Source organism: Ranitomeya variabilis, chromosome 4 (genome assembly GCF_051348905.1).
Source record: "Ranitomeya variabilis isolate aRanVar5 chromosome 4, aRanVar5.hap1, whole genome shotgun sequence".
NCBI classification, from domain to species: domain Eukaryota; kingdom Metazoa; phylum Chordata; class Amphibia; order Anura; family Dendrobatidae; genus Ranitomeya; species Ranitomeya variabilis.
In genome coordinates, this window is record NC_135235.1 from 156,926,460 (window position 1) to 156,944,140 (window position 17,681).

General features: G+C 47.3%; 1 protein-coding gene across 1 annotated transcript in view; it reads right to left on the reverse strand.

Annotated features, from left to right (window-relative positions):
* CDHR1 (cadherin related family member 1) overlaps window positions 1-17,681 on the reverse strand; it is a 283,238-nt gene that overhangs the window by 211,593 nt on the left and 53,964 nt on the right. Inside the window, exon 7 of the mRNA XM_077257202.1 lies at window positions 2,845-2,961. Within this exon, the coding sequence (XP_077113317.1) occupies window positions 2,845-2,961 (117 nt within the window). The remainder of the gene's footprint in view (window positions 1-2,844; window positions 2,962-17,681) is intronic.

Consider the following 17,681-nt stretch of genomic DNA (forward strand, 5'->3'; position numbering starts at 1 on the left):
ATATTGCTCAGCCACATAGTACATTGCCCAGCCACGTAGTACATTGCCCATCGACATAGTATATTGCCCAGTCACGTAGTATATTGCCCAGTCATGTAGTACATTGCCCAGCCACGTAGTATATTGCCTAGCCACATAGTATATTGCCCAGTTACGTAGTATATTGCCCAGCCACGTAGTATATTGCCCAGCCATGTAGTATATTGCCCAGCCACGTACGTAAAATATTGCCCAGCCACGTAGTATATTGCCCAGTCATGTAGTATATTGCCCAGCCACGTAGTATATTGCCCTGTCACGTAGTATATTGCCCAGCCACGTACGTAATATATTGCCCAGCCACATAGTATATTGCACAGCGACGGAGTATATTGTCAAGCCACGTACGTAGTATATTGCCCAGCCATGTAGTATATTGCACAGCCACGTAGTATATTGCCCAGCCACGTATGTAGTATATTGCCCAGCCACGTAGTATATTGCCCAGCGAAGTAGTATATTGCCCAGTCACGTAGTATATTGCCCAGCCCATGTAGTATATTGCCCAGCGACGTAGTATATTGCCCAGTCACGTAGTATATTGCCCAGTCACGTAGTATATTGCCCAGCCACGTAGTACATTGCCCAGCCACGTAGTATATTGCCCAGCGACGTAGTATATTGCCCAGTCACGTAGTATATTGCCCAGTCACGTAGTATATTGCCCAGCCACGTAGTATATTGCCCAGCCACGTAGTATATTGCCCAGTCATGTAGTATATTGCCCAGCCACGTAGTATATTGCCCAGTGATGTAGTATATTGCCCAGTCACGTAGTATATTGCCCAGTCACAAGTATATTGCCCAGGCACGTAGTATATTGCCCATTGTCGTAGTATATTGCCCAGCGACGTAGTATATTGCCCAGTCACGTAGTTTATTGTCCAGTCACGTAGTATATTGCCTGCCAACGTAGTATATTTCCCAGCGACGTAGTATATTGCACAGCCCACGTAGTATATTGCCCAGTCATGTAGTATATTCCCCAGCCATGTAGTATATTGGCCAGCCACGTAGTATATTGCCCAGTCACGTAGTATATTGCCCAGTCACGTAGTATATTGCCCAGCGACGTAGTATATTGCCCAGTGACATAGTATATTGCACAGCCCACGTAGTATATTGCCCAGTTACGTAGTATATTGCCCAGCGACGTAGTATATTGCCCAGTCACATAGTATATTGCCCAGCAACATAGTATATTGCCCAGCCACGTAGTATATTGCCCAGTCACGTAGTATATTGCCCAGCCACGTATGTAGTATATTGCCCAGCTACGTAGTATATTGCACAGCGATGGAGTATGTTGCCCAGCCACGTAGTATATTGCCCAGCCACGAACGTAGTATATTGCCCAGCCACGTAGTATATTGCACAGTGACGGAGTATACAGCACAGAGCCACGTAGTGTACAGACTTAAACTAAAAAATAAACATATACTCACCTTCCGAAGGCCCGTTGAAGTCCTGGCCTTGTGTGCGGTGCATGCGGCAGCTTCCGGTCCCAGGGTTGGTATGAGCGCAGGACCTGTGATGACGTCGCGGTCACATGACCGTGATGACGTCGCGGTCACATGACCGTGATGACGTCGCGGTCACATGACCGTGACATCACGGAAGGTCCTTCTCGCAGGACCTGTGATGACGTCGTGGTCACATGACCATGACGTCATGGCAGGTCCTTCTAACATACCATCCTTGGCACTGGAACCTGCCACTTGCATGGAGCGGTCACCGGAGCATCGCAAGGAGCGGGAAAGGTGGCGGAAGGTGAGTATATAATGATTTTTTTAAAATTATTTTTAACATTAGATATTTTTACTATTGATGCTGCATAGGCAGCATCAATAGTAATAACGCAGGGTTAATAGCGGCAGTAACGGAGTGAGTTACCCGCGGCATAACGCAGTCCGTTACCACTGGCATTAACCCTGTGTGAGCGGTGACTGCGGGGAGTATGGAGCAGGCGCCGGGCACTGACTGCAGGGGAGTAGGGAGCGACTAATCGGACTGTGCCCGTCACTGATTGGTCGTGGCAGCCATGACAGGCAGCTGGCGCGACCAATCAGCGCCATGACAGGCAGCTGGCGCGACCAATCAGCGACGCGGAATTTCCGTGACGGAAGTTGCCGACAGAAAGACGGAAGTACCCCTTAGACAATTATATATATAGATTGGTGTTCAGGGATAAGGGACCAAAGCATCGGAAGACACATGTCTGCAGTCTGTCTGTGAGTTTTCTCAAACCAACATATCATAGAAAAATTAGTTGTAGGTGCAAAAGATTGGGAAGGAGTGGGAGACAAGTAAGGTGGGGTGCTGATGTATCATGTCTTGAGTCAGGCACCAGAGCCTTCACTTTAATTCCTTGTACTGTGCACTGCTTATAAAAAACACTATAATAAACACAGTTGTTTACACATTCAAAATACCAAACAACACCAATTATTTCACTCATGATTTTGCTTTGAGAATGCCACTGTTGACACCCCCTACCATGTACCAGACTATATCGTCTTTTGTGCCTTTTTGTCTCTTAAACTGAATTTGCATTGTATTTTCAGTCAACATTTGCACATGCAAAGCTTCTGGTGCACACATCCTATGCAGCCAAAGACCCCTTTTTTTCCCCATGAAGGCCAAAATTTTGTTCAGAAAATTGCATATTGCCATTTTCTATACAGTGGGCCACTTGTATTCCACATGCATTGTGCATAGCTATACAGTTGCATTTGTTGGGGAATACCTTCAATGCATACACCAAACGCCATGTGAATATTCAAGTTAATAAAACAAAGGACCTACCTTGGCTAAGACTGTGACAAAATGAGTTCTTGTTTTTTCAAAGTCCAATGACAACCCGGCTTTGATACGAAGAACACCGCTATGACGATCCACTGTGAATTTGGCGCTATGCGAGTTCTGAAAATAAAGGTGTTATGAGTGTCATAAATGATCTTTTTTTAGAGTGTTATATATGCTTAGGACACTGCTGATAAAACTAACTCTATATACTCACTGCTTCACTTACAGTAACTATAATTTTTAAACTTCCTTTCTGCTTGTTAACATTTTTGCATGGTAAGAAAAGAAACCTATTGGGACATCACAAGAGACTTAATATAATGTAATTAATACTACGGGTATAATGCCTAATATGAATGTAGATCACATTTCTCTAGAAGAGCCACTGTAAAATAAGCCCAAAACCAGTTGCATCACTAGAACTAAGTATACGGGAAGGAACCAGTTTCTGAGTGACCACCACTTTCAACTGCGTCCTGCGTCCACAGCGTGCAACATTGCTCTCCAAGATGCGCACAGTGCGCGCTTCAACACTGTGTGGGAGCACATAGGGAAGACTACTACTCTTGGAGCACTAGGTAGTTTCTTCTACCGTATAGTACACTATTATGGTGTGAGACAAGAAGTGGACAACACAATAAAGAAGCCCCATTTTCCCTAAGACTTTGTATATGTGTAGGTACTATTTTGTGCGTTAATATACTCATCTTCTCTCACCTTCTTCGGGATACAGCGCCGCTCCACTCTTCAGACTGTTCAGGTCACACAGTGCTCTGTGCGACCCAAAAGTGGCTTTACAAAACAAGCCTATGGGGCATCAGAACACAGCTCCATAGGCTTACATTGTAAAAGAGACTTCTGGCTCACACATAGAGAATAGAGTGACTTGAAGAGTCTGAAGAGTGGTGATTAGGGTTGAGCGAAACGGATCGTTCATTTTCATAAGTCGCCGACTTTTGGCAAAGTCGGCGTCTCATGAAACCGAGCCGATCCCTGTGTGGGGTCTGCCATGCGGTACGCGACTTTCGCGCCAAAGTCGCGTTTCAATGACGCTAAAAGCGCCATTTCTCAGCCAATGAAGGTGGACGCAGAGTGTGGGCAGCGTGATGACATAGATCTCAGTCCCCACCATCTTAGAGAAGGGCATTGCAGTGATTGGCTTGCTTTCTGCGGCGTCACAGGGGCTATAAAGGGGCGTTCCCGCCGACCGCCATCTTACTGCTGCTGATCTGAGCGTAGGGAGAGGTTGCTGCAGCTTCTTCGGAAGCAGGGATAGTGATAGGCAGGGTACATAAAGCTACAAACCGCATGTGCTGTAGCGATTTCCACTGTCCAACACCACCTTTTGATTGCAGGGACAGTGGAAGCTACATTTTTTTTTCCTCAGCGCTGTAGCTAATTGGGCTGCACTAGAAGGCTCCATGACCCTGATAGCTGCGTTGCTGTGCCTGTGTGTACGCCGCTGTGCAAACCAACTGCTTTTTTCAAAGCACAAATCCTGTTTTTCCTTCCTTTCTGCACAGCTATCTTGTGTGTTTGTCCACACTTTTGTGTGCAGCAGTCCTTTTTATAGCTGCCTGCCATACTTTTCTGAGATAACTGCAGGGAGATAAATATTGGCAAGTCTGCCTCCATGCCATTGCTGTGTGTGGCATCTGTCTCTCATTGTGTGGCACCGAAAACACTGTGTAATACTTGGCCATTTTTTTTTGGGGGGGGTACATTCTCCCTTTTCAAAAAAAAAAAATTAGTGGGAGATAAATATTGGCAAGTCTGCCTCCGTGCCATTGCTGTGTGTGGCATCTGTCTCTCATTGTGTGGCACCGAAAACACTGTGTAATACTGGGCCTTTTTTTTTTTTTTAGGGTAAATTCTCCAAGAAAAAAAAAAAAATAGTGGGAGATTAAGATTGGCATTTCTGCTTGAGTGCTGGGCCTGTGTGTGCCATCTGTCTCAAATTATTGGGCCACAGAAAACCTAGTGTGTAACATTGGGCCTGATTTTCCTTTCAGTGTCAGGCACCTATAAAGGTATATATAAATCCTACAGAAGTTTGAGTTCACCTTATAAGTTGTACAAAGGAAAAGCAGAAGTCCAGCGTGGGTGATGTCCATAAAAAATAACTTTTATTCCATTTTTGTTAAAAGCACATAAATCCAAAGTCCATCTTCATATCCATAGACACAAAAACGGGTGATTCATACCAGTGACAGTCACAGGCTTAAAGTGCATTAAAATCAAATGCGTTTCAACGGTCTTGCCGCCTTACTCATTGTGAGTAAGGCGGCAAGACCGTTGAAACGCATTTGATTTTAATGCACTTTAAGCCTGTGACTGTCACTGGTATGAATCACCCGTTTTTGTGTCTATGGATATGAAGATGGACTTTGGATTTATGTGCTTTTAACAAAAATGGAATAAAAGTTATTTTTTATGGACATCACCCACGCTGGACTTCTGCTTTTCCTTCGTACTACTTGCAGCACTGCATGATCCGTGCGCTGGGACTGAGAGGAGGTGAGCTGATCTTCGTTGCTTTCACCTTATAAGTTGTTTTACAGTAACAAATAGCGTTACTTTGGTTATGTTTTGCAAACAATGAGGAAGTCTAGTGGAAGAGGTCGTGGCCGTGGGCAGTCATTGTCAGCTGGTAATGATGGTAGTGGTGGTGGAGCATCAGGTGGTCGTGGTAAAAGCAGTACAGCACCTAAGTCTCGAGTTGTTGAGCCAGGTTCGTTGTCTGGCTACACAAGGCCTCGAACGCTCTCTTTTCTGGGAGTAGGAAAACCACTTTTGAAGCCGGAGCAGGAGGAACAAGTATTGGCTTTCATTGCTGACTCTGCCTCTAGCTCTTTCGCCTCCTCCTCGGAAAGTGCCAAATGTCAGAGCAGTGCATCGTCAGTGGATGCTCCCAGTCAGGAACAAGTCGCTTCCTTGTGTCCTTCACTAAAAACAACAGTTAAGGATGCGTCAGTCGACACAACAGGTTACTCCATGGAGCTCTTTACACATACCGTTCCTGGGTTAGACAGTGAAACAGTTAACAGGCCATGCCCATTAGAAGTTGAATCGGATATGGAGTGCACAGATGCACAGCCACAGCCAGATTACTATGCTGTTCCTTTGACTCAGACCAGAACATTGCCCTCGCAGTGTACTGAGGCAGAATCAAACCCAGTGGAGACTATGGTGCCCTGTCACGAACGCTATACCACCGGCTTACACGGTGACACAGACGAAATTGCACACGACATAGAAGAGGAGGTCATAGATGACCCAGTTGTGGACCCCGATTGGCAGCCATTGGGGGAACAGGGTGCAGGCGGCAGTAGTTCTGAAGCGGAGGAGGAGGAGCCGCAGCAGGCATCAACATCACAACAGGTTCCATCTACCGGGCCCGTATCTGGCCAAAAACGCGTGGCAAAAACAAAACCAGTTGGAGGACAGCGTGGCCATCCGGTTAAAGAAGCTCAGTCTGCAATGCCTGAAAAGGTATCCGATAGTAGAAAGAGTGCAGTCTGGCATTTTTTTAAACAACATCCAAATGATCAGCGCAAAGTCATCTGTCAAAAATGTTCAACAACCTTAAGCAGAGGTCAGAATCTTAAAAGTCTAAATACAAGTTGCATGCATAGACATTTATCCACCATGCATTTGCAAGCCTGGACTAACTACCAAACGTCCCTAAAGGTTGCAGCACCCTCGGCCAATGAAGCTAGTCAGCAACGCTACATCCCTTCCCTCCCTGTAAGCCGACCATTTCCCACACCACCTGCAGTATCTGTGCAGCTTTCGTCGCCAGGCCAAAGCAGTCAGGGAATCACCAGGTTAGTAGTAGGAAACACTGCATGTAGGGCATCGGCAAGAATACCATCTCCAACCCTCTCTCAGTCACCCATGTCCACCGGCACCACCGCTAGTTCCACGATCTCCAGCTCTCCAGTCCAGCTCACCCTACATGAGACTCTTGTTAGGAAAAGGAAGTACTCATCCTCGCATCCAGGTTTGAACGCCCACATTGCTAGACTAATCTCATTAGAGATGATGCCCTACCGGTTAGTTGAAAGCGAAGCTTTCAAAGCGCTGATGGACTACGCTGTACCACGCTACGAGCTACCCAGTCGACACTTCTTTTCTAGAAAAGCCATCCCAGCCCTCCAACAGCATGTTAAAGACCGCATCGTCCATGCACTCAGGCAGTCTGTGACTACAAAGGTGCACCTGACAACAGATGCATGGACCAGTAGGCATGGCCAGGGACGTTATGTGTCCATCATGGCACACTGGGTGAATGTGGTGGATGCAGGGTCCACAGGGGACAGCAATATTGAGACAGTTCTGCCTAGCCCACGGTCAAGGAAAGAGTTGGCTGTAGGCATTCGCCCCCCCTCCTCCTCTTCCTCCTCCTCATGCAGAAGCGAGAGCTCGTCCACAGACCGCAGTCGCACATCCACTCCATCCGCAGCTGCCACTGTTGCACACCAGGTGTGCCATTATGGGACAGCTAGTGGCAAGTGTCAGCAGGCTGTATTGGCAATGAAGTGTTTGGGCGACAACAGACACACCTTTGATAGGCCTTTGATAGCCTGTCTGCGGCCCCTACTTGCAATACTCCTCCACTGACCACAAAGCTGCCTGGAGTGCCTGCCTGTGTATCCATGTAACTGATTTAAAACTGCCATGAGCCTATTGTTTGTTATTTTAGGCCTTTGATAGCCTGTCTGCGGTCCCTACTTGCAATACTCCTCCACTGACCACACCAATGCTGCCCGTGTACCCCTGGAAACTATTTAAAAGTTCATAGAGCCTAGTTATATATTTTATTTACTATTAATAAGGCCATGATGGACTACGCTTTGGTTACGGCCTACGAACGGTGTCTGCCGCTCCCTGGTGTTTGCCCTCAACTGAATAAAGCTGAGCTTCAACCTTCTGGCTCTAATTTTTTTTTATTTTATTTATTTATTTTTTTAAGTGCTGGTTGGGGCATAATACCTCTGTTTGCTGCTCCCTGGTGTTGACCTCAACTGAATAAAGCTGAGCTTCAACCTTCTGGCTCTCATTAAGTGCTGTTTTTTAAAAACTTGGTGGTTACGGCCTACTAACGGTGTCTGCCCCTCCCTGGTGTTTGCCCTCAACTGAATAAAGCTGAGCTTCCACCTTCTGGCTTTCGGCCTATAGTATCAGATATTAAACTGCATTTGGCCTTCAAGTTTGGTTACGGCCTACTAACGGTGTCTGCCACTCCCTGGTGTTTGCCCTCAACTGAATAAAGCTGAGCTTCCACCTTCTGGCTTTCGGCCTAAAGTATCAGATATTAAACTGCATTTGGCCTATTAGTGTGTTTGGGCCCTTAAAACAGTGTCTGCTGCTCCTAGGTTTGCTACTCCACTGAACAAAGCAATGCCGCCTGTTTAGTCCTGTTACCAATTTTGAACTGCATTTAGCCTACTTTATGCTTTGGCCCTATATCTGTTTCCTCCTCATCCTGCCCATTGCCCAGCCACTGCTAGATGAGTCTGCTGGTACATTGACCTAGACCACTACATTCCCCTTGTACTCTACACAGCCAGAATCTGACCCTGCTGAAAGTAAGGTTCCCCTTCCCGCATATTATACCACCTTACACAGGGACAAAGAGGAAGGTGCAGATGAAAGTGCAGGTTCCTTCATCAGGTGGGGGGGGCATACTCGTTGGCGACGTCACTGGCACAGGGCCCCTCAGAGTAGGCAAAAGTGTCGCTGCTGGTGGGAGGCGCCCCCGCTGTGCAAACACACCGCTGTACTTTGAGGGGCCCTGTGCCAGTGCCAATGCGAATGAGTGGGCCCCCCCTGCTTGCTCAGGATCACAGCACTTGCAACGTTGAAATACTTACCTCTCACTGCTCCACCGCCGTGACGTAGTCCACGATTCCTGGGCCCACTAAAACCTTGAACCAGCCCTACCCCCCACAACTTTTGCCAAATGACCCCCAAGTTCCAATGAACAACTATTATTATAAAGTTAATTAAGATTGACAAGCTTCAGAAACAAGAATGGATGTTTTTGGCATTAAAATGGGCACTGTAGGTGTTTTCCTGGCCTCCACTCACTGCCGACTATGCTTCCCCATTGACTTGCATTGGGTTTCGTGTTTCGGTCGATCCCCGACTTTTAGCGATAATCGGCCGACTGCCCTCGACTCGACTTTTGACAAAGTCGGGTTTCACAAAACCCTACTCGATCTTTAAAAAATGAAAGTTGCTCAACCCTAGTGGTGATGTCACGGAGAAGAGGAGTGGAACGATGCTGGATAATACAGAAGATGGTAGCAGGTGAGTATTTTAACATAATGACACTACATACTGGAAGGCAGTTATTGGAGCCATATATACAAGCAACATTACATTTCCCCCAGGTTGTGTCTGGAAACATTCTGAACCCTCTGGAGAGTGTTGTAATCACAGCCACGCTTGTGGTTACAACACAAAGTAAAAGTAAGTGTGGACTGCAGTAAGGCATTTGACCATGTCAGATTTAGGGAAATCTGACATAGGCTTTTATTTTTGGAAAGATTTGTAGGAAGGTAGTGGGACAGTTCTTTCCATCCAGTTTGGGTTTTGCAAGTGGCGACAATTCACATTTAAACCTACAGATAAGAGTTGGGTGTGTCGGTGTTGGTTTCATGTGCATCAAAGCTGGAGGTTTTGTGTGTGCCAGGGTGTGTGAGGCTGAACACAGACCAGAGCCAGAGACTTGGGCAAAGCTGTTATGCACCTGAGATTCCTACGGTGGTGCAGACTCTCACGGCACCGAACCGTACATGGACATTCCAGCTGCATTCCGAAAGAAAAAGGTTTCAGCTTATTTTGTAAAGTTGGCTAAAAAAGACTTTATGTTGAACTTATCTGGTTCACTGCCTCGCTACCTTACTGGTGGGAAAGTTACCGCCTTACATTTGGTGGAGAATGCAGACAATGTGAATGGAGACATACCCAGAAGCAGGGGCGGAACTACCGGGGTCGCAGAGGTCGCGGCTGCACCAGGGCCCGGGCCCAAAAGAGGGCCCGGTGCCGCCGCGACCTCTGCGACCTCGGTAGTCCGCCGTGGGCGCAGCTTACCGGGCCGCCGCCAGGATGAATTGCAGGCTGAGCGGCCGGTCACTGTGGGGGCAGGCCGTGCGGCGTCACGTTCCTCGGCTCCTCCTCCTCCTTTTCGCGGGGCTGCCAGGCGCGCGCGCGCTGCCTGGGGGACTTCGAGCGGTGAAGGTACGTGCAGCAACAGGACATGTGGGGGGTGCGACATGTGGGTGCGCCATGCTCTTCCCAGGTCCCGGGCTGCCTGGCGATGCCGATCGCCGGGCCCACGGCCCAGGTATGTCCGGGCGGCAGGAGCCGGTGCCATTATCGTTTAGCTGGGGGGGGGGGTGCTCAAACCGCCCTGTGAAACTGTATTGGGGAGCCATGGGATGCATTCCCCCCCCCCCACCACATACATTGGTTTTGTGTATCTGCAATTCTTTTAAATGTAATGGCTGCAGTTATTGCGTGGTATATACAATTGCTCTGTTTGAACTTTCTTTGTGTCTATATTTAGGGTTTAACACCTGGATTTATTTTTCAAATTTCATTTTCAGATTGTTTAACTTTTATAACAGTTTATATCCACCATGTCCTCTTACTCTTTCTGCAAACCTGCAGAAAACTGCTAAATAGCTGTTCATTGAAAATTCAAAGAATATGCAAAGTGTAGTTAAAAACAGAGGCAGGAACAGCCATCACCCCACAGACACATTGAATGCTTTGTCCCATACAGTGTGATGCAGGAGGGCTGGCATTTCAGCAAGCATCAATCTATTTAATAAAGCATTTAAGCTTGTTAATCAAAAAAAAAATACCTTTACCATTTGAGAATGGTACCACAAAAGCATCATACAAAGAAGGCAGGCAATCAACAATTGCAAAAAGCATTTCAATTAATAAATGTTCCCATTTCCTTTTCTACAGTGACAAGAATATTCATATTGCGTTTTATTACGTTCCTGTTTGAACACAGTTTGCCGTTTTAAGCATTTGTTCGAGTTGATTCTTTGAAACCGTTTTTATGTTGTTCCGCTTTGGTTAAGAAGCATGACCAGCACTGACTGAAAAACCAATTTCTGTAGGTAAAAATTCTTAACATGAAAACTTAATTTCCAGGTAATGTATTAGACTGTCAGCTAATTTTCCTTACAATCTTTTCTTTTTAGGGGATGCAACATGAAAGTTCATCTTTTGAGGGTAAGCTGTTGTTTACAACACTTTTTTCTTATCTTTCGGAAATGTTTTTTTTGCAATAGATATTTACTTCTTAGTTTAACATTGTATGCGTGTGTCTGTATATCATTTTTTTTTTTTTTTTGGGGGGGGGGGGGGGCCCATTCAAAAGTTCGCACCGGGGCCCGCAGGACTGTTGTTACGCCCCTGCCCAGAAGACAACCGCATGTCTGTGATTAAGTCTGCAACACTACAATTCCAGCCTGCAGACAAGATGGAGGAACTCCTGAAGCAGTTGATCCTCTCCAATGAGCAGCAGCTGACTAACAGCCTGTTAGTACAGCAGATTGCAGCCTTGTGAGAGACACCCCCACTGGTAACCCCGGTCCATCCTGAAGCCCAGGAGAAAGTCAGTTGAGTGCTGGGGGAGATGAGTCCAGAGGACGACCCGAAAGTGGGAGAGAACAGCAGAGCAGGACAGTTTGCTGATCTCCCAGTGGGCTAAAGTGGTGGGCCTGTTCTTGATGGGAGATGCCCAGAAGGCATATTTTGACCTCAGCCAGGAGAACACCCAGGACTATGGGAAACTCAAAGTTGAGATCCTTGCCCATATGGGGGTCAGTATCTATGTATGTGCTTAACGGGTGTACCAATGGTCCTTTGTGGAGGTCCGACCTGGTATGTCTCAGACATATACAGTAACTTACTGCATCTTATAAAAAAATGGCTCTATCCTCAGACCTTGAGCCCAACCCAGAAAGTTGAGAGGATAATAGTCAACTGGCTGGTATGAACTCTGCTGGTAGCCATACAGCATTGGGTGTTGCTAGGAGACCCGAGCAACCTAGATCAGGTGGCTAGCCTGGTCGTACGCTATATGGCCTCTCAGAACTTGGTATGTGACTCTGCCCCACTGCGGGTATCACGCCGGCTCCTTCAAGCCAATAAGCCTGGAAAAAGGACCCAAACCTCTGCTGGGGTTAGTCAGAACTGAGCCCATACCTCTGCTAGGGTTAGTCAGAACTGAGCCCATACTATGGTGGTTCCCTGGAATGAGGGTAGCAGGAGCCCAGTTTCCTTAGTTGGTCTAATAGAACCAGCAGTGCCACCGCTATCAGATGCTGGTGGTGCCAAGGGCCAGTACATGTGGCAGCCAACTGCCCCGTGACCAATAATCCCATGGATTGTGGGCTTGCTCAGCGAATATCAATGTATAACTAGACCAACTGGACCGGGAATGCTGTCGCCCCAGCTGGTGAACCCCATCTGTGCCAGGTGTCAACAGGCAATAGTTGGAGGCTCTCTTGGACTTAGGGAGCCTAGTGACACTCGTCCATAGGTCATTGATCCCTGGGGAAAAACCCACTGGAGGGAAAATCAGAGTTATCTGTATACACGGAGAACTTCGGGAGTATCTGACAGCAGAGGTTATCTTTTCTATCCCATGTGGGGAGATTAAACATGTAATGGAAGTAGTAAAGACCCTTCCTTCTGGGACTATTTTGGGAGGAAACTTGCCCCTGTTCTGGTCCCTATGGGAGAGGAAAGCTAACCCTTCCTTGGTAAAGGTCTGTCCGTGAACGAACCCAAAGATCTCAATTCAGGGATACGAATCGTATGGGTCACCTTCATAGGTAAAGAGTACAAGCCAATAGTTTTCCCCTAGAGGTCTTGGCAGGAAAGATCAAAGAGACCACATCAATCCTGGAGCTGGAAGTGTCCAGGGGTACTTTTTGGACAGCTCAGCTCGAGGATCCCACACTGGCTTTGGCACAGGAACGGGTGATAATGATGAATAGGGTGACCCAGTAACCTGGGGCTTAGTCGGTTTTCCCTCGTATGGCAGTCGACTAGAGTTTGCTATACTGGGTTGAAAAAAATCCAGAACAAACTATTAGAATAGCTGTTAGTGCCCCAATCTTATCCCCAGGTAGTCCAAAAACACAGCTGGGTTGCCACTTAGTGGTTAAAAATATGCAAGAATGTATTTTGCAGCGGTTCTTTAGCCTGGGATTTATGCCAAGGTTCAGAGGTTTTGTAAGTATTGCCCAGAGTGTCAGCTGATCACATCCACCGCAAATTTCCGTAGTCCACTGGCACTGGTTACTCTGCCTATTATAGAGGTACCTTTTGAGTGGATTACCAAGGTTTTGGTAGGTCCAAGAGTAAAGTAAGCCCATGGCCAACAACACATATTAGTGGTAGTAGATTATGCTACTTGTTACCAGGAGGCAATTCCACTTCATCATACCTCAGCAAAACTTATTGCTCAGGAGCTGGTTGCCATGTTTTGCAGTCTTTGACTACCCACCTTACAGATCAAAAGACTTCTTTTACGTCCAAGGTGACCAATGAATTAAGCAAACTGCTCCAGATCAAACAATTGAGCACGTTAATGTACTACCCCCAGACAGAGGGTCTAATGGAGAAATTTAATAAAACTCTCAAATCAATGTAAAAAAAAATATTCGCCTAAGATGGAAAGTATTGAGATATGCTGCTGCCTTTTTAATGTTTGCCATTCAGGAGGTGCTCCAGCCCTCAACAGAGGACATCCCTTGGGCCAGCTGGACATTACCAAAGATACATGTGAACAGGAGCCTACTCCTTATAAAAGCATGATAGAGGACATTGCAAGTATGCAGGACTGGATAGCGACTGTAATGCCTATCATAAAGGAACATCTCCTGAATGCCCAGGCAGCGCAAAGCCGAGGGAATAATAGAAAGGCCAAAGTCACATTGTTTAAAAATGTGGATCAAGTATTGGCTTTGGTGCCCACCACAGAAAGTAAGTTCATGGCCAAGTGGCAAGGGCCATATGAAGTCCGAGAAAAACTCAGGGAATTGAAGTACAGGGTATATCAGCCCAGGAAGAGAAAACCAGAGCCAGCATACCTTGCAAATCTAAAAAAGCATGGAAAGTTCGGGAATGTTATTATGATTCCTGGAGTGGACCCACTGGATCATGGAGATAACCGTTCCTAGGCGAGCTGACCAGGTGGAACAGACCCCTATACAGGGACCATTAGGGGCAAGCCTAAGATGGAGATACACTGTGATAGCTTGTGCCAGAGGGGGTGCCTCGAAGGACAACGAGGAGAATCAGGGTACTCACCGAGGACCAGATGGGCGGAGAAGCCACAGAGAAAACCCGGGACTCAGCTTGGGGTCACCATTATACCAAGGTGGTTTACGAAGATGGGGTAGAGGATGCGGAGAGGGATCAGGGTTACGAGACTGAGCTTGGGCAGAGGCTGTGGCAGCAGACTGAAGGGAGAGCAGACGGTCATCCACTGAAGCCATATAACTTAATATATGAGTCTGGGTGTCATGCTGCTGAACTAGCTCCTGTTGGAGACTGGCAAGCTGGGAAGCATTCCCAGGATCAGAGGCCTGTAAAGTGGACAACCGAGATTCCATGGACTTCATGAACGACATTATATGCGTCTGATTCTCCCGCAAGTACACCAACTCCTTCTGAGCGGCAGCCGAGGCACCAGCGGGGTTCATGGCCTGATTATTCTGTTATGATTCCTGGAGTGGACCCATTGGTGACAATCGTTCCCAGGCGAGCTGACCAGGTGGAACCCACCCCTATACAGGGACAATTAGGGGCAAGCCTAGGAGGGAGATACACCGAGATGGCTTGTGCCAGAGGGGCGGCTCAAGGACAACAACGAGGAGAATCAGGGTACTCACCAAGGACTAGACGGGCGGTGCAGCCACAGAGAAAACCCAGGACTCTAGACACGGCAGGGTTCATACAGAGGGTACCATATCCTGGACGGAGCAGAGAGTGCACTGGAAGTGTACAGGGACTGAGTAGAGCATACACACTCTGGAAGCGTACAGTGACTGAGCAGAGCACGCAGACACTGGAAGCGTACAGGGACAGAGCAGAGCACACATTGGAAGTGTACAGGGACTGAGCAGAGCACGCATGCACTGGAGGCGTGCAGGGACAGAGCAGAACACACACACTGGAAGCGTACAGGGACAGAAAAGAGCACGCACTGGAAGCCTACAGGGACTGAGCAGAGCACACATGCACTGGAAGCGTACAGGGACAGAGCAGAGCATGCACACACTGGAAGCGTACAGGGACCTGACGTACAGAAACCTAAGTGGACCTGGAGGGAGCACAGAAAGGCACAATAATAATCAGGCACTTCCTCTAGCAGGAAGCGACCTGATATATCTGGAGGCTGCTGCCCAGGCAGGACAGCGCTTCCAGGTCAGTACAATCTGGCATCATAAAGAAGCCAAGAGTGAGCGCAAATGCGACCTAAGCAGCCTAGCGTGCATACGCGAGGAATGGCATCCCCAACGCAGCTGAGGACCATGAAGAGGAGGAAGGAAGCAGCGAGGAACCTGGGAAGCAAGGTGAGTATCGAAGTGCGCTGTAATAGTACCCCCTCCCTTACATCCCCTTTCTTAAGTCTGGAAAGAGATCTCCTCAAGATACAAGGAGCGTTGATGTTCTCCTGTGGTTCCCATGACCTCTTCTCAGGCCCATACCCCTTCCAATCAAAAAGAAGGTTCTCCTCCTAACCTTTCTCCTGGCTAGTATATCTCTTATTTCAAAAACATTATCAGTGCTAACAGGTGGTGACAGCCGAGGCACCAGCGGGGTTCATGGCCTGATTATTCTGTTATGATTCCTGGAGTGGACCCATTGGTGACGATCGTTCCCAGGCGAGCTGACCAGGTGGAACTGACCCCTATACAGGGACCGTTAGTGGCAAGCCTAGGAGGGAGATACACCGCGATAGTTTGTGCCAGAAGGGTGGCTCGAGGACAACAAGGAGAATCAGGGTACTCACCAAGGACCAGACGGGCGGAGCAGCCAAAGAGAAAACCCGAGACTCAGGACATGGCAGGGTTCACAAAGAGGGTACCGGATCCTGGACAGAGCAGCGAACGCACTGGAAGTGTACAGGGACTGAGTAGAGCACGCACACACTGGAAGCGTACGGGGACAGAGCAGAGCATGCACTGGAAGTGTACAGGGACTGAGCAGAGCACGCACACACTGGAAGTGTACAGGGACCTGACGTACAGAAACCTAAGTGGGCCTGGAGGGAGCACGGAAAGGCACAATAATAATCTGGTGCTTCCTCTAGCAGGAAGTGACCTGATAAACCCGGAGGCTGCTGCACAGGCAGGACAGTGCTTCTGGGTCAGTACAACCCGGCATCATAAAGAAGCCGGGAGTGCGCACGACCGCGACCTAAGCGGCCTAGCGCACATGCGCGGGGAACGGGATCCCCAACATGGCCGAGGACCCAGAATAGGAGGAGGAAGGACATGGCGAGGGACCCGGGAAGCAAGGTAAGTATCGCAGTGCACCATAATAAATGTATGGTTATAGACATGACTCGGTCGTATCTTCTTTGGACCCTCTGGTACCAGCCCAGGAAAAGATTGAGAATGAGGTAAAGATAAGCAACACTCTCTAGAAACAACAGAGATGGGAGGGTTGGAATTTAGTGCAGCGGAATACAGATGAATTCTTGAAACTGCCCCGTTGTACATCTGTGATCTGACATAACATTGTCACCGAGCCTCTGGTAAGGTTACGAATGAAACCATACCATGTGACAGAGGCCCGGAGGCAAGCTGTCATGAAGGAGGTGACAAAATCCTCTAGCTAAGAGTCATTGAGGAGTTGAGGAGTGAGTCGGCTAGTCCATTGTACTAATTCCAAAGTTGGACAGATCGTTACGGTTTTGTAATGATTTCTGGAAATTTAATGAAGTGTCAAAATTTGACCTGTATCAAGGCAGGATGATGAAGATAAAACAAGGGTAGACATTTTATCAAGACTATGATCCCAACCACACAGCCAAGGAAACTCAATTGGATTCAGAAAAAGAAAATAAAACTGTTAGAATGACCCAGCCAATCACCTGACCCGAATCCGAAAATGTATGGAAGAAAATAAAGATCAGAGTTAGTAGAAGGAGCCCACAGAACCTTCAAATTTGGAAGAGTGTGTGGAAGAATGGGCATTTAATCACATGATGTATATTTCATTATGCTCTCTGCATTCTCCCCATTAATACTCCTGCCAAGTGTGACGTGCATTTGGTTCTACTAGTGATGGTGCTGCTAGCAGTGAAGGTCGTGTTAGGGGCCATGCTAGGGGCTCCCACATTTTTAACATGGCATGAAGATATTTTTTCTCACTCTACCACATCTTGGTATCACTTTTTCATGTAATGTACAGTACATTTTGGACAATTATCACAAGTCTATATTTTGGATCAACAAACTGTATTACACTTGTCCAATCTTGGAAAAATATGAAATCAACCAAAATTTCTAGGCATGGCACACGTGATGACCAAAGAAGCTACTGTAATGAAAGCCTGCCTTTTAATTAGGTGTGATGTGTATGTTCCTCCAATATGACAACTTAAACAGGCATTTCCAAACAGACCTGCACCATTAAATGTCTTTTACAATTTAGTGTAATAATTTATTTTCAGATTTTCGGTTAAAGCAGATTTCTCCCTGCCCAAAAAACTATAGTTGAGGAGTGTATAACTGCCAGACTGGCATAGTAAAGCACATATAAAACAAGTAAAATGTTTATAT